The 21,789-nt window shown below is 46.8% G+C and overlaps 1 protein-coding gene across 3 annotated transcripts in view; it reads right to left on the bottom strand.

The window, feature by feature from the left end:
- NELL1 (neural EGFL like 1) overlaps positions 1-21,789 on the bottom strand; it is a 674,819-nt gene that overhangs the window by 522,244 nt on the left and 130,786 nt on the right. For all 3 annotated transcript variants that reach the window (XM_066583599.1, XM_066583597.1, XM_066583598.1), the window contains exon 4: positions 2,850-3,020. In XM_066583599.1, the coding sequence (XP_066439696.1) occupies positions 2,850-3,020 (171 nt within the window). The remainder of the gene's footprint in view (positions 1-2,849; positions 3,021-21,789) is intronic.

Raw genomic sequence — 21,789 nt, 5'->3', positions numbered from 1 at the left:
CTCACTATTCTGCTGGTGTAGTCACTGTGTACATACATTACTTATCCTGTACTGATCCCGACTTACATCCTGTATTATACTACAGAGCAGCGCTCACTATTCTGCTGGTGGAGTCACTGTGTACATACATTACTTATCCTGTACTGCTCCTGAGTTACATCCTGTATTATATTCCAGAGCTGCACTCACTATTCTGCTGGTGGAGTCACTGTGTACATACATTACTTATCCTGTACTGATCCTGAGTTACATCCCGTATTATACCCCAGAGCTGCACTCACTATTCTGCTGGTGGAGTCACTGTGTACATACATTACTTATCCTGTACTGATCCTGAGTTACATCCTGTATTATACTCCAGAGCTGCACTCACTATTCTGCTGGTGGAGTCACTGTGTACATACATTACTTATCCTGTACTGATCCCAAGTTACATCCTGTATTATACTCCAGAGCTGCACTCACTATTCTGCTGCTGAAGTCACTGCGTACATACATTACTTATCCTGTATTGATCCTGAGTTACATCCTGTATTATACTCCAGAGCTGCACTCACTATTCTGCTGGTGGAGTCACTGTGTACATACATTACTTATCCTGTACTGCTCCTGAGTTACATCCGGTATTATACCTCAGAGCGGCACTCACTATTCTGCTGGTGGAGTCACTGTGTACATACATCACATTACTTATCCTGTACTGCTCCTGAGTTACATCCTGTATTATACTCCAGAGCTGCACTCACTATTCTGCTGGTGGAGTCACTGTGCACATACATTACTTATCCTGTACTGCTCCTGAGTTACATCCGGTATTATACTCCAGAGCTCCACTCACTATTCTGCTGGTGGAGTCACTGTGTACATACATTACTTATCCTGTACTGATCCTGAGTTACATCCCGTATTATACCCCAGAGCTGCACTCACTATTCTGCCGGTGAAGTCACTGTGTACATACATTATTTAACCTGTACTGATCCTGAGTTACATCCTGTATTATACTCCAGAGCTGCACTCACTATTCTGCCGGTGAAGTCACTGTGTACATACATTACTTATCCTGTACTGCTCCTGAGTTACATCCTGTATTATACTCCAGAGCTGCACTCACTATTCTGCTGGTGGAGTCACTGTGTACATACATTACTTATCCTGTACTGCTCCTGAGTTACATCCGGTATTATACTCCAGAGCTCCACTCACTATTCTGCTGGTGGAGTCACTGTGTACATACATTACTTATCCTGTACTGATCCTGAGTTACATCCTGTATTATACCCCAGAGCTGCACTCACTATTCTGCTGGTGGAGTCACTGTATACATACATTACTTATCCTGTACTGCTCCTGAGTTACATCCTGTATTATACCTCAGAGCGGCACTCACTATTCTGCTGGTGGAGTCACTGTGTACATACATCACATTACTTATCCTGTACTGCTCCTGAGTTACATCCTGTATTATACTCCAGAGCTGCACTCACTATTCTGCTGGTGGAGTCACTGTGCACATACATTACTTATCCTGTACTGCTCCTGAGTTACATCCGGTATTATACTCCAGAGCTCCACTCACTATTCTGCTGGTGGAGTCACTGTGTACATACATTACTTATCCTGTACTGATCCCAAGTTACATCCTGTATTATACTCCAGAGCTGCACTCACTATTCTGCTGCTGAAGTCACTGCGTACATACATTACTTATCCTGTATTGATCCTGAGTTACATCCTGTATTATACTCCAGAGCTGCACTCACTATTCTGCTGGTGGAGTCACTGTGTACATACATTACTTATCCTGTACTGCTCCTGAGTTACATCCGGTATTATACCTCAGAGCGGCACTCACTATTCTGCTGGTGGAGTCACTGTGTACATACATCACATTACTTATCCTGTACTGCTCCTGAGTTACATCCTGTATTATACTCCAGAGCTGCACTCACTATTCTGCTGGTGGAGTCACTGTGCACATACATTACTTATCCTGTACTGCTCCTGAGTTACATCCGGTATTATACTCCAGAGCTCCACTCACTATTCTGCTGGTGGAGTCACTGTGTACATACATTACTTATCCTGTACTGATCCCAAGTTACATCCTGTATTATACTCCAGAGCTGCACTCACTATTCTGCTGCTGAAGTCACTGCGTACATACATTACTTATCCTGTATTGATCCTGAGTTACATCCTGTATTATACTCCAGAGCTGCACTCACTATTCTGCTGGTGGAGTCACTGTGTACATACATTACTTATCCTGTACTGCTCCTGAGTTACATCCGGTATTATACCCCAGAGCTGCACTCTCACTATTCTGCTGGTGGAGTCACTGTGTACATACATTACTTATCCTGTACTGATCCTGAGTTACATCCTGTATTATACCCCAGAGCTGCACTCACTATTCTGCTGGTGGAGTCACTGTATACATACATTACTTATCCTGTACTGCTCCTGAGTTACATCCTGTATTATACTCCAGAGCTGCACTCACTATTCTGCTGGTGGAGTCACTGTGTACATACATTACTTATCCTGTACTGATCCTGAGTTACATCCTGTATTATACTCCAGAGCTGCACTCACTATTCTGCTGGTGGAGTCACTGTGTGCATACATTACTTATCCTGTACTGCTCCTGAGTTACATCCTGTATTATACTCCAGAGCTGCACTCACTATTCTGCTGGTGGAGTCACTGTGTGCATACATTACTTATCCTGTACTGCTCGTGAGTTACATCCTGTATTATACCTCAGAGCGGCACTCACTATTCTGCTGGTAGAGTCACTGTGTACATACATTACTTGTACATTTCCGTCCAGGACCTCTACTTACTTGTTGCAGTCCACGTGGATGAGAACGTGGGAGCCGCTGACTGTCAAAGCGATTTTGTGCCACTGCCCGTCTGCCAGTCGATAGGGAAAGGCTTCTGTTCTTGATTTTCCATTAAACCTGTAGTGGTATCTGATTTCATCCCTCAGTCCGCTGCTTTCCAGTTCAAAGAAGCTACAAGAAAACAGAAGGAGATGAGGTCTCTCAGGTAGAGGGAAGTGCTCACGGACGGGGGCAGAGTTGGAGTGCCCATCTGCTCTCAAGACTAAAACCGACTCTCACAAGGAAACCTTCACTTCCTGCGAAATTTCTTATGAGCGCAGCTGAAAACTGAAGTTTGTAACGTTGTGAACTGTAACATCTACCGCCGCCGAAACCCATCCTGCTGCACTAAGAGCGGCGCGAGCCTCTGCAGGGGTAACGTCACCTAACCATTTTAGAGAGGGACATTTTCATTATGTAATCCTCCTTCTTTCGCCCCCACTTTCTCACAGCCGTACCTTTTCCACTGACACGGCGGTATGAGGGCTTGTAGTTGTATCAGATCATACAATGTATGGAGAAACAAAACATATGAAGGGGGAGATATGGAAGAGAAAAGGCAATGGCGCCATTTTTGGTGGGTTTAGTTTTTACAGTGTTCACAATAAAGTATTAAATAAAAATGTATTAAACCTTTTTTTCCCCACACTTTTACTTTAGTCCCCACAGAGGACTTGAACTTATCATTTGATCGCTTGTACTATACACTTCAATACTTCAGTATTGCAGTATATAGCATCTTTTAACGTGGCCTGTGAAGCTCTGCTACAGGCAGGGCTTGAGGCATCTATGCGTGGCAGTGCTGTGGAAGCCTTCAGTAGGCTCTGGGCTGCAATGCTATCCCATCGGCACCCACCAAACATGCTATGGGGGATGCTGACGGAATGTAATTAAGCACCACCCCTTTGTGGTCTGCATCATGTGACATCCAAGAACTGTTGGCAGGTATAGTCAGAGGGGTCTTCTGTACTGTATGTAAATCTTAAAGGGGATGTCCTGTAAAATGAGTTCCCCCTCCCCTAAACATAGGATAGGGGATAACCAGCTGATCAGTGGGGGTCCAACGACTGGGGTCCCCACCAATTTTGAAGGGAAGATCCCCCGAATGAATGGAGCAGTGGACAAGCATGTGCGCTATTCATTTCAATGGAAAGACAGATAATACAGTTCCAGTGCTCCGCTATCTCCATCGGTCTCATTGAAATTAATAGAGTAGCGGTGTGCATTACTGCTGCTCCAGTCATTGCAGGACCCTTTGAACTCTCGTTTTCAGGATCAGTTAGACCCCCACAATCAGCTAGTCAACCTGTGCATAGGTGATAAATTAAAGGGGTTCTACCAGGATCACAAGTTATCCCCCTTGCTGCTTGGTGGGGGTCTCTCCACTGAGCCCCCCCCCGATCTCAAGAACAAGGGTCCGATATCCCCCATCGTCCTCACTGTACGGCTACTGCACGCCTCTCAGTGAGGAGGAGACTTAATGGAGTGCAAGAAAAGCAAGCGAACCATTCGTTTTTAACGGGACTGCCGAGATACTCCAGTGGCCCCCGCTCAGGTATTTCCATCAGTCCCACTGAAATCCACTCGGCCAGTGATCCCTTCATGCTGATGTCACATTCAACTATACCATAAATACACCAACGGCACAAATCTCTCTCTTGTCCCAAGTCTGTTACAATGTATCAAGTGCAGGTAACATGTATCAGTCTACTTCTGTCTCCATGGTTACAGACTACAAACAGTCACTGTGCAGTCTGAGCCAGCAGTCTCCTGTTATGTCACTCGCTCTGCCACTATTTTTAATAACCTACAGACAGCAGAAAAGTGGAGCAGATAGAAGCGGGCGAGGGCCTGTCCACACGGGCGTACCTTCTAATTTTAGAATGGAAGAACTACAGAAAAAGTATTCATCGATAAAACTAAAATATCAGCAGCCATCCTGATACGGAATACAAGGGCAGATATAGAACCACATCCCTCAGCATGCAGACTGCTATATAGGGGAGCGTTACGCAGGTGCAGAATACTGCGGAGCAACCACTCACATACTGACCACATATAGGAATGGGGGCGGGTGTGAAGGGCTGCTTTGTATTATACTTGCACAAAGACAAGGCATAGCAGGAGTGATAGTACCACTGACACGTGTAGTGCACCAGGCAGGTTTACAGTCTATTAAGGACGCAACATACAGGGTAACCAGCCGGGCGGAATTGTAACTCAAAAGTGAACCACATCGGTACTGACCCCCGGGCTCCCCCAACATTCAAGGCCAGACTGCTTATTGCACAAATACTGATAAATACGAGGTATTACTTAATATTTTGGCCAAAATCCGGAAGCCCGCAGCCCTCATCAAGGGTCCTCGTTGTCCTGAGGGTCCCCACACTAAACTTTACAAACAAATCACAGAAAAAGGAGATGTCTATGAAAAAAAATCACTACCAGCTTCCATATGTACTCTGAGGTGCAGGGCAACCCACCGGGCTGAATCATATGGGGTGTCATTAATATACTGCAAGCCTGCATGGTGCACTACATGTTTCAGTGGGACTTGGCACCCTCTGTATGCCTTATCTATGTGTACTTCTAATCCTAGGGTATCACTCGCGGCCGGGAAGGTTTGTCTTCCAAGTATGGGGGCTTTGCGGTGGGTCTGTAGGGGACTATAGAGACCTATTTTTGATCCACAGGTTTTTTTTCACAGTGGGGACATCGGTTTCCAAGTGGAAGATGGTCCCACAAGGGTTGACTTGATGCGTTTTCCTCTTGATACATTTCTCCCTTTCGCCCTCTTCGAAATTCACAGTGCTGTTGGAAACGGCTGACCCCAAATTGAGCGCTCGAGGACCAAGGTTTGCTCGTTGGCAGGAAATCGCATTTTTACATTGCATGCTATGGGGCTGGATTTGCTGCGGAATCCCGCTCCGTACTCCGCGATGCAAATCCATCCGTGGACAGGAGCCCTCACTCATGTGCTTTCATACAGGAGCGATCATCGCTCAGTGAATGGAGGCGGATGGGAAGGGGGATCGTTCCGGCCAGCCGCCTCCACTCACAGTAAACAGGCAGTTGTTCGTAGATGACACACAACCTGTTCACACGGGACGATGCAGCGGCAGACTGATGATTATCCATCTGCATGAAAGATTTGCTCGATCTGCATCTTATTGTATGCGTTTTACGCTGCCCAGGTTTGTGCAAAGTCCTCGATCTAACGAGCGGTCTGCATAATAATGATGCCGTGTGGAAGCGCCTTTACTTGTGTTGTAGCAACGCAAAAAGTAACTTTGCAAAGAGTTTTCTGTACAAACCTCCTACCGTTTATTGTAGGCAGCTCCATTTCATCTTTACAGCTATGTGTCTCCATGGTTACAGAGTATAAACAAACGCGGTTTATTAGGATTCTGCAGCCACCTATAGGGGCTCATTCACACTGGCGTATACAATGTTGGCGCGCTTCATGCATTTTTTATTCTTACAGCCATGTTGCATCCTTGTGTCGTCTGTTTTTCACACATGCACCGAGGACAGGAGGGGGGTGGTAAGCCCAACACTTCCATCCAGCGGGTACAGCGGGTCGCCTACTATCAGCCCGTACGCTGGTCTACAGGGCTGAAAGCATCGGACCTCTCCGGCAGACTGCGGTACCCTACAGTAGATGGTGCGGGGTGATGGATGCACTCGGGCACCGCTTCTCCTACCCGCTTTACATTTCATCTTGCCGTGCGCGTTGCTGCAGGCGGCGCCGCCGTGTCCTCCATACAAGCCCTGAATTAGAATATTTACTGTGTTTCATCTGGAACACCTTTTATTTTAGACAATCCAGCAGGACGCAGAGATGTATAGAGCGCCTTTGTTAGTTGGCAGTGGCCAATAATTCAGAAGTGATTTCCCCCAGGCATGTAGGCACAAATATCTGCAGCATCCATCAAGCTCTCGGCTGAAGGCGCTGCTCAGACGCCGCCGCGCGACCTGTGACATTTACAGCTTCACCGCTGAAGCACATTTCCGCTACGCAGCTGTGACACGTTGCGATGGTATAAAGCTCGGGTATAACTCAGACCCGGCGCCAACGGATGGCATGAATATACAACGGGCATAAAACGCCAGCACTGGTTTACAAGTGCCGACACCGCCACAATGAGGCTTATTTACAGACTCCTAATAACACAGATGTACACTAATTAAATGCTAAATCCATCCAGACTCCTCTAATAACTCCTCCACCGCAGCCACACCGACCTCCACAACGGCATCGATTGGCTGTGACAACCACTTATATAGTTGTGACGGCGGTGAGATCACCTTTAAATGTCTTTTTTTGGTGGAATATTTTATTTTTACTGCTTTTTCAATGAACATACAATTAACAAAACCGACTCAGCCCAATGCCATCTCTAACTAGAGGTAAGGACGCTAGTTCTGGCATGGTTAACCCCTTAATGCTCCATTACGTATTGTTAGATCATGGAGGTTTGGGGATTGTATGGAGCGGGATCAGGGGTCGATCCTAAACCTTACTATGCGGGTGTCGGCTGTCTTTGACAGCCACAACTGCCTGCAAGAGCTGCAAACAGCATTCACACTGATCACAGCCGTTAACTGTGGCCATGGGGGTGGCTTGATAGACTGCCTGTCAGATTGCGGTATAATGTAATATTATGGTATTACATCATACTGCAGGAGGGATCAAACCAACGCAAGTTCAAGTCTTCTATGGGAGCAAAAAAAAAAATAATTTTTGAAAAAGTTTATAAAAAAAAGTAGAAGTTAATATTTATAATGAGAAAAAAAAACAACACATATTTGTTATGGCTACATCTGTAAAAGTCCATTCAAAGTAACACATTTTTTATCCTACAGGTTAATGTCAGTAAAAAAAAAAATGCACAACCCCCAGGATTGCACTTTTTTGGTCACCTCATCTCCAAGAAAAAATAAAATAAAAAGTTATTAAAAAGTTGTATGAAGTCCCATACTATTCCAATACAAACTACAGGACGTCCTGCAAAAAATGAGCCCTCATACAAATAAATCGATGGAAAAATAATAATTCGGTGGTCAGAAGACGGCGGCAGAAAATCATATTTTTCCCGAAAATATTTTATTTTTTAAAAGTAGTACAGCAAAAAAAAAACTAAAAAAAAAAAACAAAAAACACTATATAAATTTTGGTATCGTCACAATCGTACTGATCCACAGAAGAAACTTATATTATTGCCTCAGTGTGTACGCCGTAGAAACAAGACCCCCCCAAAGATCGCGGAATTGTGTTATTTTTCCATTTCACTCCACTTAGAATATTTAATGTTTTTCGGTACATTTCATGGTCCCACTGAAAAATACAACTCGTTTCCAGCAAAAACCAACAAGCGGTAATGGATAAATAAAAGAATTATGAAAGTGGGGAGAGAACAACAAAAAAAAAGGAAAGAAAAATAAAATAGGGCCGCGTCCTCAAAGGGTTAACCAATTGTCCCACAATTCTTCACATTTATGGACAGCATTTCAGTTGTAATATCCTCCGTCTACAGAGCCAGCCACTAATTACCAAGATACAGCGGAGAGGCCTCACACTTGACCCCATACTCTGTTTCTATCAAGTTTCGAATCACTCTAACTTGGGGCACCTCCACAACATGTGAAGAAGGTCCGCAGGGTCTAGTCTATGGATCAAGGAGTATTTGGAATGTCACACCCCAAAAACGTTCAATAGCAATCTGCAGAATAGTAACTGAAGGGGCGTTACACGACCAATAAGGGAATATACAACATTCAAGGTCGTGGAAAGGGAAGTGAAAGGACCGCTACATAAACCAAGTGAACAATAACAGACAAGTAGAGCTGAGGGAAGAGAAGAGAAGGATAGAGCGAGTCAGGAAGAGAATTCTGAGGTCTCCGATGGTGTCTAGGCCAGGGGCACAACCAGTTCAGACAGAAGGCTACCATTAGATATCCAGGTTGTACAAGTAGGCGACTCCCTGAAGTCTACCCATGTGGCCATAAGTGGAGAGAAAGTTTGAAATTAGCTCTTGCATCCATTGTAGTAAGTCCAAGGCCTCAACACATAACACACTGGATGGGGGAGTAGATGACCCCAAAGCCGACGAATTATCGGTCTTGCAGCCGTGATAAAATGTCTCGGGTGACTCTTCTTGAATCGAGAGATATCGCCGGGGAGCGTGGAGAGAAGGGCCAACCTGGTGTAATATCTGTTGACATGTTACACAGTGTTTTGTCCAAGATGTCCTGGCACAAGGGAGCTACCAGCAAGCAGTTCCACCCAATATGAAACATAGTCCTGGTGGCAGCAGAGCTCCTCCAGCACAGGTCAGAGACCGATGGGTGCATTGTGCATCACTGGTCCGCAGGGTGTGTTACAACCATTACATATTGAATTATCTCACATCCCAATAGGATATAAAAATTCTGCTGTTCTATATACCCTATGGATCATATAGAGATAAACGGTGGGCCTCACTTAGCGATAATTTGGGAATGTACTGCATGAGTTCTACCCAGCGCCCTGCTCAATAGGACCTTCGTCTTTTTCCCACTTTCCTTTCAAAGCAGAGGGCGACACTTCAATAAATGTATTCAGTTAAGGCTTACACAGAGCTGAAATCATCCCGGCTGTTGAACTGGCATTACCTAGGAGCTCTGCTGGGGTCAGCCGAGTCATCTGCAAATTGGATGATAGACTTGCTTCTCGAGCAGACACGCCAAGTTGCAGATAGTTATAGAACTGCGAATACGGTAACTTAAACTGTTCTTGCGGCTGTTCAAATGATCTAATACTCTCGTAGATATTAATTGTGCAAGGCGTCTCAGGCAGCGGTACTCCACAGATCAAAGCCCTCCAGATGGTTAAAGGCAGTCTGTCAGCTCGAGCACGCTATCATCATGTTATAGAGCGGGAGGAGACGAGCAGATTGATATATAGTTTTATAGGGAAAGATTCAGGAGAACTTGTATTTATTCATTTATATCTCTGCTCATTCTGAGCTGAACAGTCCGGTGGGCGGAGCCATCAGTGATTGGCAGCTGTGTATGACTGTGCATACAGGGGTAACTGCCAATCACTGATGGCTCCGCCTACTGGACTCCAGCTCAGAATGAGCAGAGATATAAATGAATAAAATACAAGTTCTACTGAATCTTTCCCTATAAAATTATATATCAATCCACTCGGCTCCTCATGCTCTATAATATGATGTCTTCAGTTTGAACAGAGTATTCCAGCTGACAGATTCCCTTTATGTTCAGCTAATCAAGGCACTCCCCAAATTGGTGTATATTGAGTATGTCCCTTCACCCTCACTTCCTTACCTTCCACCATATAGTGTGTATAAGGTATAGGCAATCTATAGTGAGCACATCAAACCTTTCAGCCTCTAATGCCTCATATATGTGAATGGTGTTTATATAGTATATATGTAAATGAAAACTAGTATCCTCCGTCCCTTCAGTCTCACCCCTTAAAATGCTGCAGTTGAGGGGCTACACCATATCAGTGGGAACCGCTAAACCCCCTTCATCTTTTGGCAGCCGAAGTGTTTCCAGCTTTATCCCAGGAGGGTTTTGGGCCCAAAAAAGCTCTCTAAAAAGACCATTAACCTTGTAGAACATCCGTTGTCGTACACTAATCGGAGAGTTCTGTAGATAACATGATAACCGTGGCATCAACACCAGTTTAATTAGATCTGCTCTCCCTACTATGGACAAGGGCAATGTAACCAGAGATGATCTGTCTGTCAGAATTTCAAAAGAAGTGGCTGAATATTTAGATTTTCATGATCCCGAATGCAGGTTGGCAGCTGAATGCCCAAATATTTGGAGAAGGAAGAAACTATCCGAGGACGCTGGAGGCTAGCAAGGTCTAGGCCTTTTCTATCAACTGGCATAACAACCGACTTATTGCAGATTTTAAATCCCGAATAGAGGCCAAACCATATTATAACTGTAGCAGCGGTCTCCAACGCCGAACCAGAGCTCCCCAGAAAGAGAGGAATATAGTCAGCATATAATGTGATTTTTCCTCTAAAGGCCTCCAAAATGCCTTCATGTGACCTTATCTGGATCGCCAATGGTTCTATTGCCAAGGGAAATAGCAATGGCGAAAGTTGGCATGCCTGCTTCGTGACTCTACACAATTGTAATTCTGGTGTCCATCTCCCATTTACCTGGATACAAGCCTTGGTCGCTGGGTACAGGAGCTTAGCCCTGGAAAGATATTTCAGCCCAAACCACAATGCCTTCATCATTGCCCAAAGGCAATGATGGTTTAGGGTTTCTCAACTCCAATCCTCAGGGACCCCCAACAGGTCATGTTTTCAGGATATCCTAGAGAGAGAACACCTGTGGCATGGTCTGAGGCCCCGACAATAATTACATCACCTGTGTAATACTGAAGCACTCAATGAGCACACAAGTCAGTCCCCAGGATTATCCACAGCTATCTGTAGATATACCCTACAAATATTAAGGGCTGTAGATCATATTGATATAAAACCAGTCTAATTGGGTTGAACCAGAGAGGATATGATACTTGAAAGCCTAGTAGCCAATATTTTAGCAATGACATTCACATCTAAGGCAGTGAAGATATGGGTCTATATGAGTCCGGTAACAGTGGATCCTTTCCAGGCTTCGGGAGGACTATTATAATGGCTTGCTGCATAGACGTGAGAAGTGGTTGCCATTCCATAACATCGAATACAACGTCTAGAAGTTTGGAAGCAGCAACTCTTCCAATTCTTTATAACCCTTTTCTGGCAAGCCATCTATACCTGATGACTTATTGCTAGATAGAAGCTATCGCCTCCTAAACATCATCTAAAGCCAATGGGGAGTTAAGAAAATTTATGTGTGCCTCGGGAAGTTTGGCTATATGTATGAAAGCCAACAGGCATCTCTCTCTGATGGGAACTTCTGTAATCTTGATGTATACAGAGATATGTAAAAAAAATACAGAATCTGCTCAATGGCCTTAGGGTCAGACATAACAGCACCCTTACTGTCAGACAAAGCAGGGAGGTAGGTCACCCCCAGTTGTTATGGCGGCCAACATGTTCTGTTTTCTCTCCTTCCTCATGTATGGACCATTTTAAAAACAAGCATTTATTATTAGCTGACTCCAAAGTATAGCGCTTTAAATTAGTTTGCGACTCCGTCAGTCAGTACTACGGTAGTGTAGAACCCCATCAGGTGGGTTCTGTAGAAATAATGCCTCCATTTCTGATATCACTGTAGCCCTTACGCTGCTTACTTCAAAAAGAAAATCGACGACATCCGGCAGGAAATAACTTCCCAATCTCAGACTACACCTTACCCTAGTCTTGTCAGTAACAGCCACTGCTCACTGTCTGTACAAAGGAAGATGTCTCTAGACTGTCTTCCTCCGCTCGTCCCACCACCTGTGCCAGCAACCCTCTTCCTCCTTCACACTTCCTCCATTCCTTCTCCCCAATGGTCATCTCCCATCTCACCACTATATTCAACCTCTCTCTGACCTCTGGCATCTTTCCCTCCTCTTTCAAACACGCCATCATATCACCACTGCTAAAGAAGCCGACTCTTGACGCAACTGATGCTGCCAACTACCAACCCATCTCTAATCTCCCCTTCATCTCCAAACTACTAGAACGCCTGGTTTATTCCCGCCTTATAAGCCATCTATCAGAAAACTCTTCTCGACCCCCTACAGTCCGGCTCCCCCCCACCCCCAACACTCAACAGAAACCGCCCTTACAAAGCTGTCAAACGACCTCCTGTATTGATCCTCCTCGACCTCTCCGCAGCATTTGACACTGTTGACCACAAACTCCTCCTCAGTAGGTCTCGCTTCATCGGCCTAAAGGACATTGCTCTCTCCTGGTTCTCCTCCTACCTATCTGACCACTCATTCAGCGTCTCCTTTGCTGGCTCTACCTCCCCTCGTCTTCACCTTGCTCTTGGGGTCCCACAGGTCTCGGTCCTCGGCCCCCTCCCCTCTTCTTCCCCTTGCTGTTCGGGTCCCCCAGGGCTCGATCCTTGTCTCTCTCCTCTTTCCCTTGCTGTTGGGGTCCTCCAGGGCTCGGTCCTCAGCTCTCTTTCTCTTGCGGTCCCCTAGGACTCGGTCCTCAGCCCCCTCCCCTTCTCTTCCCCTTGGTGTTGGGGTCCCCCAGGGCTCGGTCCTCGGCCCCATCCTTTTCTTCATCTACACAGCCCCTATTGGACAAACCATCAGAAGTTTTGGCCTCCGATACCCCCTCTACGCTGACGAAACCCACCTCTTCCCGTGACATCTCTGCACCTTTCCTCCAACACATCACTGACTGTCTGTCCGCTGTCTCTAACACTATGTCCTCTCTCTACCTAAAACTGAACCTCTCTAAAATTGACCTCCTGGTATTTCCGCCCTCCACTAACAGACCTCATCCTGACATCTCCATCTCAGTGTGTGGCACCATAACTCCCAGCATGCCCCGTTGCCTTGGGGGTCATATTAGACTCTGATCTCTCCTTCACCCCCTACATCCAATCTCTCGCCCGAACCTGTCAGCTGCACCTCAAGAACATCGCAAGAATCCGCCCTTTTCTCACCGTGGACACGCTAAAAACACTTATTGTTGCCCACATCCACTCTCGGCTTGAGTATTACAACTCGTTGCTGATCGGCCTCCCCTGCACCAGACTCTACCCTCTCCAATCCATCCTGAATATGGCAGCCCGGCTCATCTTCCTGTCCAGCCGCTCCTCGGACTCCTCTGCCCTGTGCCGGTCACTGCACTGGCTGCCCGTCATATACAATTCAAATTCACTACCCTCATCCATAAAGCCCTCCACAGCGCAGTGCCACCCTAGATTGCCTCCCTCATCTCAATCCATCACCCAGCCCGGGCTCTCTGCTAACGAAATCAGACTAAGTGCCACATTAATTCGAACCTCTCATTCCCACCTCCAAGACTTCTCCAGAGCAGCACCGGTCCTCTGAAATGCACTACCCAAAACTATCCAGGCAATCCCTGATTCACAAAACTTCAGGCGTGCTCTAAAAACGCACCTCTTCAGGTAGGCATACCATATACCCTAAACAACCCCATTTGTACCCCTCCTGATAACATGCTCCCTGTTGTAGTGACTGCAACCCCTGCTAGCCGCCATCAACCACCCCCGGCAGTCACACCGATTCAGTCACCACACGGCTAAATGTCTGACCATTGTCTATGTGTATAGCACCCCTCACTCTCCACCTCGCCATACCGTGCACATCTCCAGCCCTTTACCTTCTGTATCACCCCATTACTTGTAGTATGTAAGCTCGTTGGAGCAGGACCCGCACCCCTACGGTTTCCATCAACTGATTACTATGTAACTGTGGTTTTTGTATTTTTGTCTTTCTGTATCCCCCTGTTTTTGTAAGAACTGCGGAATATGTTGGCGCTATACAAATAAAGATTATTACCCACATTGTCTACGTGTTTGCTTTACACGGCTAGTTGGTTGAATGAAACTCCCCTTCAAAAATGCCTTCATCTCATCGCATTCCAGCCTCCTAGAGACCAAGTTGCGGTTAACCTTAAAACAAACCTCTGGATTGTTGAATCCACTCACAATCAATAACATGAAGCCAGAAGGAATGCGGCTTCCAAGACCAGAGAGAGAGAAAAAAACAACACAATCATCACCAGCTCGCCAACCAACATCACCAGAGGACGGACGCACAGACACAGTTGACCAGGCGCAGCACACATGCCCAGAGGACACAAGGAGGTCCAGCCCATCCAATGAAAAAAATTTATAAAAAAAACATTAAACTTTAATTTGACAAGCTTCTAAAAAAGTATTAACCCTTTCCAATCCAATTTGTATCCTGGTTTTCCTAGGGGGCTTACTCTTTTACTGCCGTTATACAATGGCGGTATCTGCTGGCTAAAGCCAGTACTGCATGAGGTGACAGGTTGGATAGGCTCCGACAGCAGAGAGGCTGGCAATATACAGTAAGAGAACCCCAACGGACGTCTTCCAACATCGGAGCTGTGCAGCCTTAAATCATAATGTCTTCAGAGGTCAGACAGTGGATTGGAAAGGGTTAATGTTGTGTAGACCCAAAATGACCAAAACACATGAAAACACGCTCTAAACCCGCTGACGTGCCACTGAGAGCCCTTAGTCATTGTTAGATGGTGCTGGAAATGCATCAGTGGGTTTAGAGCATTTTTTTCATGTGTTCTGCTCATTTTGGTCCTACACAACATTAGTTTTTTTAGAAGCATGTCAAATTAAAGTTTGGTGGTTTTATAAATTTTTCCCATTGGATGCGCCGGACCTTCTTATATCTTTTATGCAGTTTCCGAGGTCCAATCCCCCGACTGACATTCACTCCACACTGCAATGTCACTAATAATGGAGGACAAGAGTTAATAGCCTGGCATCAGATACTTCAGTATATAGGAGATCATTATCCAGCGCCAGGTTTGTTGTAGACGATTCCTGGTATGTTGACGCAAGTATCGTCATGCTCTTATACTCTTGGCCCTCCCTGTATCTATCAGGAGTTTCCTGGACCCGAAGGATTTACACGGACCTTGTCCCAAAGCGGGCATGAAGATCTCCCATCAATGGTAATGGAGTACTGGGTGACAGCAAACTGCAAAACGTGTCCGAATATCACAGCAGCAGATATTCATATAGCCTACAATGTATACACAATCTCCAAATCTACAGATATGCAAAGCACTGACAGGTATCATCCCATGTAGAGAATACCGACTCCATGACAGTGACTAGTACAAAATGAATGATAGCTCCCACCCAACTCTTGGAGCCCTCTTACACAGAGCAACCATCGTGGAGCAGGAGCCACCGGGGATCATTCCAGCTTCCCACCTCCATTCACAGTAAACAGGCAGTCCTTCATAAGGGTTACTGCCTGTTTACACGGGCCAATCTGTTTGTTCAGTTTTCTGAATGCAGAAACTGAACGATGAACAAGCGAACAACTTCAGTCGGGGTGTGCCTTTACACTAATCGATGTGAAAAGGGCCCTTAGGGTAACAAACTTGTTTTCCAAAACAGAACTAAAAAAAAAAAGGCCATGATTTAGAACTCTCCAAACCCGTTGTGCCGAGACTGTCAAGGAATTCGTGATCGTAGGTCTAGAATAAAGAACCCAAACGGCACACAAGAGGTGCCATCAGATGACAACCAAACTAATGTTGCGAAGCACTCCATTGTCTCCTCTCTGTAAACAACTTTCATTATGGTCTATCCAATCGGGAGCCAGTTTCACCATTGAGCGTCACTCGCAGCCTTGGCAGACATGGCATACCACATGAGCCATGAGCCTCACGCATTCGGCGTTTTGCATCCTGGAATGCTCCTCTGCTCTTTTGAATTTTCGCTGAAAAGTCGTGGAAAAAGGAAATTCGATGAGTTTGAATATCCTTCATTTCACTGGCTTTACAAATAGTGTGCCGATCCTTGAAGTGAAGGAACTTGACTAACAATGAGTGAGGTGGAGCGGCCAGGGAGCGAAGGCACAACAATTCTGTGAGGTCTTCTGGGAGTTCATTGGGGACAGAAACTCCTTACGAAACTTATTTCTTAGCCAAGTCTAAAAATATTCCGATGGGTTGGCGCAGTCTACTTTCTCAGGGTGGCCTACGAGTCGGGCATTGATTCTATGTGACCGATACTAGAGGCTGGCTATTCTATTATGAAGGTTAGTGGCCATTGGAAAATGCCTGCGAGGGTCTCTCTGCAGGGGGGGGAAATGATTCTTCAGGTCTCCGACGCGCCCTTTACTCGCAGTGGTCCGCTCTGACATCCTGTTGAATAAGCCCCATTTTCTCCTGTATCTTGCAATGTAGGTTCCTTTGGGACCTCCTTGCATGGCCTGAGGGGCGGCCGTGGCGGCGCTTCTCCCCATCTGCACACGTGTCTCCAGCAGAGCACCATCATCATGAGCAGCTCTCTCCGGGGTCTCCTCCATGTGAGCCCCCCAGTCACTCTGCTCCTCTGGGTCAAATTCTGATAAAAGTACTTGCTTGGAAACAGGCCAGCTTTGATGCAGAGGCAGCTCCCCCCAAGGTCTGAGAGTGGAAGGTGTATCTGTGCCATTTTATAGGCTCTGAGCTTCCTTACCGCCCGTCTACATATGCTCTTTGCAGCAGGTCATGGAGTCTAGCATGCCCACTGATGCCAGGGCACTGTCACAGGTCTCTGATCTGTCACTAGCCACTTTTCTCTACAGCTCAGATCTGTGAACAGGGTGTGCGGTGAATAGTGCGGGAGCTCTCACCAGTTGCTGCCGCTCATATCCCTGGCTAGGCGACGCCCCCCACCGTTAAATGTCTTTCATGTGAACATGCCCTCTTTATAGCGGTCCGAGTGCAGATTGTTTTTCCGTTACTAATCCACTGCACAGACAGATATATTGACTGTCTGCAGTCACCACTAGAGGGAGCTCACTGTATACAGTTTATACATTGAACTCAATAAAAAGCCGGTATACAGAGCGCTCCCTCTAGTGGTCGCTGCAGATATTCCATTTAGAGCAAAAGCCAAGCTCCGTCTGCTATAAAGTGAATGTCTGCACCTTTTTTAAAGGCCATATTAGCATTAAAGGGGTTCTCTCATCTGAGACTTTCATGGCATACAGTATTAACATATTGACCATTGGGACCCCGCATCAATTGCTAATTCTGCCCCCCCATGGCCCATCTGAATGTAGAGGTCTGGATGTGCGGAAACAGCCATGCGGGCTTCTCTACACTGCTGCTGTAACTGATAGAAATCAATGGATTTATGAAAATGCCAGAATACGGAGAACTACGCCATTTCCACAGCTCCCAATTACAGAAATTACGTAACTCGCTGTCCTACGATGTTTGTGCAACTCCTGTTCACTTATATGGATGTTACAGAAACAGCGTAGTGAAACCCACTTGGCTGTGTCCATAAGCTGGGCGGGGGGCAAGAACTAGTTATACATGAGGGTCTTAGAGGGATGATGGAAAGACCCCTGTAGGGGGTCGACGTAAAGTCATATGCTGCAATCTTGTAATATTTACTGCCCAGTGACCGCCATAAAGGCAAAAATGCAAAAAAAACAATGGCGCAACTTTTTTTCCCAATATACTCCCTAACAAAATCTTAAAAAAAACTTAACTCCTTCCTGCCCCATGACGTACATGTAGGTACATTTATGGCATATGGATGGTGTTGCATCAGGTGTTGAGTCCGTGAGCCCCCAACATCTGCAGCAGGAACCAACTGTGGCAGGCACCAGAGGTCCCACTGCAACAGCGGGGATTGGAGAGAACACTGATCCCTCTGTTAACCCCTTACATCCTGCAATCAATTTTGTTGCAAGCAGCATGGATCGCTGACCCCTTCCTGTCAGCTGGTTAGAACATGTCAGCACCACCATCTAATAAGAAGCTTCCTGTCCGCAGGGGCCGATATTCCTGCAGAACGATGTCATCACCGAATATATACCACGATACACCACCACGGTTGCGGGTCTGACGTTCAAAGGAGTCCAACGCCACTAGATGGGGACTAATAAAGGGCCGGCCAGTGTAGCATTCTACATGTATCAGTGCAGCGGATGCTGTGGATCGCTCTACTAGTTCGGCTCCTCGCTGCTCCCCTCCTGTATACGGACCGACGCCTGCGCTTTGAGGACTACATTTGTAGAACTCGCCACTTTAAGAATCAGCCGTATCATCGACAACATATCCGCCACAAGATGATAATCTCGTTATGAACATTCTTTATTAAGAGGAGGATTAAGAAACATCTGTTCCTCCAAGGACGCCGATCCTAATCATAAAGCGAGGGGGCCTACAGGAAGAGGCGCGTCGGACGGCGAGGCGGACGTTTCCATCCCAAAAGGTTCAGATCTGCAGTTCAAAACAAATAAATTATCAAGCGGAAAATCCTGGCAGGGATTAATATTTGCAGCGGCAGGCAGCGACCGATAACCAGGCGCCCCTCACCCCTCATCAAAACCTTCATCCACGCAACACCACCGATCGCCAACAAGCACATTCAACCTGGAGGAGGGGAGCGGCGACTGCAACGTATCGATAAAAACAATCGCCAAGACGGTTCGCAAGGCGCCATCACCTCATTGATGTTATAATGAGCGGGGGACGCAGGCGCAGCTGGTCGGGGTCTGCGGCTGCATGAATACGGTTTTCTGTCCAGGACACAGGGCAATGACCTTCTTTCAACAACAGGCAATTCGGGTGTCACTCAGCTTTCCTGAGAGCAGCGGATGAAGACCACAAAATTGGATGCAAGTTGTAGAGATGCCAGCGGTTTATAAAGGGTTAATTTAATACTTTTTTTCTCCAGAAGCCATATTTTTTTCTAATACAAGATAACTAGCTTGCTTTTGATGCAGCCAACTGGCACTGAGCGATTAGTCTTGCTTATCATCAATAACTACATTGTGTGTACATAATGTTAATCCCAGAATGGGGCGCAACACGCGGGCACCGGCGGGGCTTACAAAGGGTTATTATTTACTTTTGATTTAATATCAAAGGTAAATACTAAAATAAATTATGTGCGATATGCTAGGGAGCAGAGAGAGCAGCACTGGAGGGGGAGGGACCAGAGAGACAGAGAACAGCACTGGAGGGGGGGGGGGGAACACCAGAGAGCAGCACGGGAGGGGGAGGGACCAGAGAGACAGAGAACAGCACTGGAGGGGGGGGGGAACACCAGAGAGCAGCACGGGAAGGGGGAGGGGCCAGAGAGACAGAGAGAGCAGCACGGGAAGGGGGGGGTGGACCAGAGAGAGAGCGGCACGGGAGAGGGGTTTGGGTGGTCACCAGAGAGCAGCACAGGAGGGGGGTTGGGGGGGGGGGACACCAAAGAGCAGCACAGGAGAGAACAGAGAACGGCACAGGAAGTGGAGGGAGGACCAGAGAGAGTGGCACGGGAAGGGTGGGGGGGACCAGAGATACAGGGAGAGCAGCGGGAAGGGGGGGGGGCAGAGAGACAGAACAGCACAGGAGGGGGGTTTGGGTGGACACCAGAGAGCAGCACAGAAGGTGGGGTTGGGGGGACACCAGAGAGCAGCACAGGAGAGGAAAGAGCGGGAGAGGAGAGAGCAGAGAGTGCGGCATGGGAAGGGGGAGGAACCAGAGAGAGCAGCACGGGAAGGACAGGGGGGACCAGAGAGACAGAGAGAGCGGCACGAGAGGGGGGTTGGGGAACCCGAAAGATAGAGGGAACGGCACAGGAAAGGGAGGAGGGACCAGAGAGAGCGGCACGAGAAGGTTGGGGGGTTGACCAGAGAGAGCGCCACGGAAAGGGGGGGCAAAAAGAGCGGCAGCACGGGAGGGGGAGAGAGATGGAGAAGCGAGGAGATTGAATCAGAGAGCGATACAACAAGCTACTAAACCACAAGCGTATGACAACATTGTGAATATTTACACCACACAGATAAATGATGCTTCCGCCTACACCTTCTACACGGCGGGGACGTTCGCACAGCACACACTTCTGTATAGCAATGTCGCATGCTTCGCCTCTTTTCAATTTTGTCCATTTATGAACACACAGGTGTGAACATGTCAGCCTCGCTTTGTGGAACTGCGCAAGTGATCGGCGGCACGTCTGCCGTTCCCACAGAAAACAGCTGCTCCCTTGTTATTACAACTTGTCTCCAAAGCCGTCGCCTGGCACATTAAAGTTAAATATTACATTCAGCTCCAATGCAATATGCTTGGAAGAATCCAGAAGCGGCCTACGCTAGTAATGTATAGGACATGCACCAAGCCGAGCGAGAGGGAGGCGTTCCAGTGTGCACAGAGGTGGAGGGAATGTAGGAAGAGTCCTAATGACTTACTAGTGATGTCATCAACAGGCCAATGATGTCATCCCTACAGAATAGTCACCACCAATACGTGGCTCTCCCTCTGCCGATAACTACAACTTTTAGCATGCCCTGACAGTGAAGATGAACCGAATTACTTACTAGATGATGTCATCATCACCTATCCTGAAGAGAAGTGACATCACTGCTCTGTAGCAGTCACCTCCAACCTGTGGCCCTACAGCTGTTGGAAAATTACAACTTCCAACTTGCTCTGACAGCATATGGTTATGCCCATCCACCACCCTTACGGGTCAGCAACATAGAAAAAGTTCTCACAGCCACTTACCAGTGATGTCACTGCCTATATTGGGTGAATAGTGATGTCATCCAACAACTGCTGCTCTCCAACTGTTGCAAAAATACAACTTCCAATTTGTTCCGATAGTCTTAAACTGGGAGTTGTAATCTGCAACAAATAAAGGGCCCCATCTATATAACACAGATGGCGGTCAGTGATGTCACATGGTGAACGCCTTCCATAATGAGATGCAGCAGTGATGTCACATGGTGAGCGCCTTCCATAATGAGATGCAGCAGTGATGTCACATGGTGAACACCTTCCATAATGAGATGCAGCAGTGATGTCACATGGTGAACACCTTCCATAATGAGATGCAGCAGTGATGTCACATGGTGAACGCCTTCCATAATGGGACGTAGAACATACTGTGGACGGATGTGAAGGCCAACTCCTACGACAATAGACTTCTTTATAACGGAGGGAGTACAAGGGCTCATAAGGGAGGATACTAGTAGATGGATCTATACCACTAAAAAACCCCAAACTAGCAGCGTACACCATCTGCACCAATGAGTCCATGAAGCACCAAGAGGGTGCAAATGGAAGTAATAACCCACCTCTGTTACAACCTCCCCCCCCCCTTCCTTCCCATACCAAGAAGTACATTGGGTTTGTGTGTGTATAAGGGGGTCTTTATTTGTTTTAATGTCTCCCAGATAAGAAAGCAGAAACAGCACCACTCTGCTCTGCAGGCTTTGCTTGGTATTGCACCTCCA

This window comes from Eleutherodactylus coqui, chromosome 11 (assembly GCF_035609145.1).
Source record: "Eleutherodactylus coqui strain aEleCoq1 chromosome 11, aEleCoq1.hap1, whole genome shotgun sequence".
In the NCBI taxonomy this organism is placed as follows: domain Eukaryota; kingdom Metazoa; phylum Chordata; class Amphibia; order Anura; family Eleutherodactylidae; genus Eleutherodactylus; species Eleutherodactylus coqui.
This window is presented reverse-complemented; position numbering and strand designations above follow the sequence as displayed.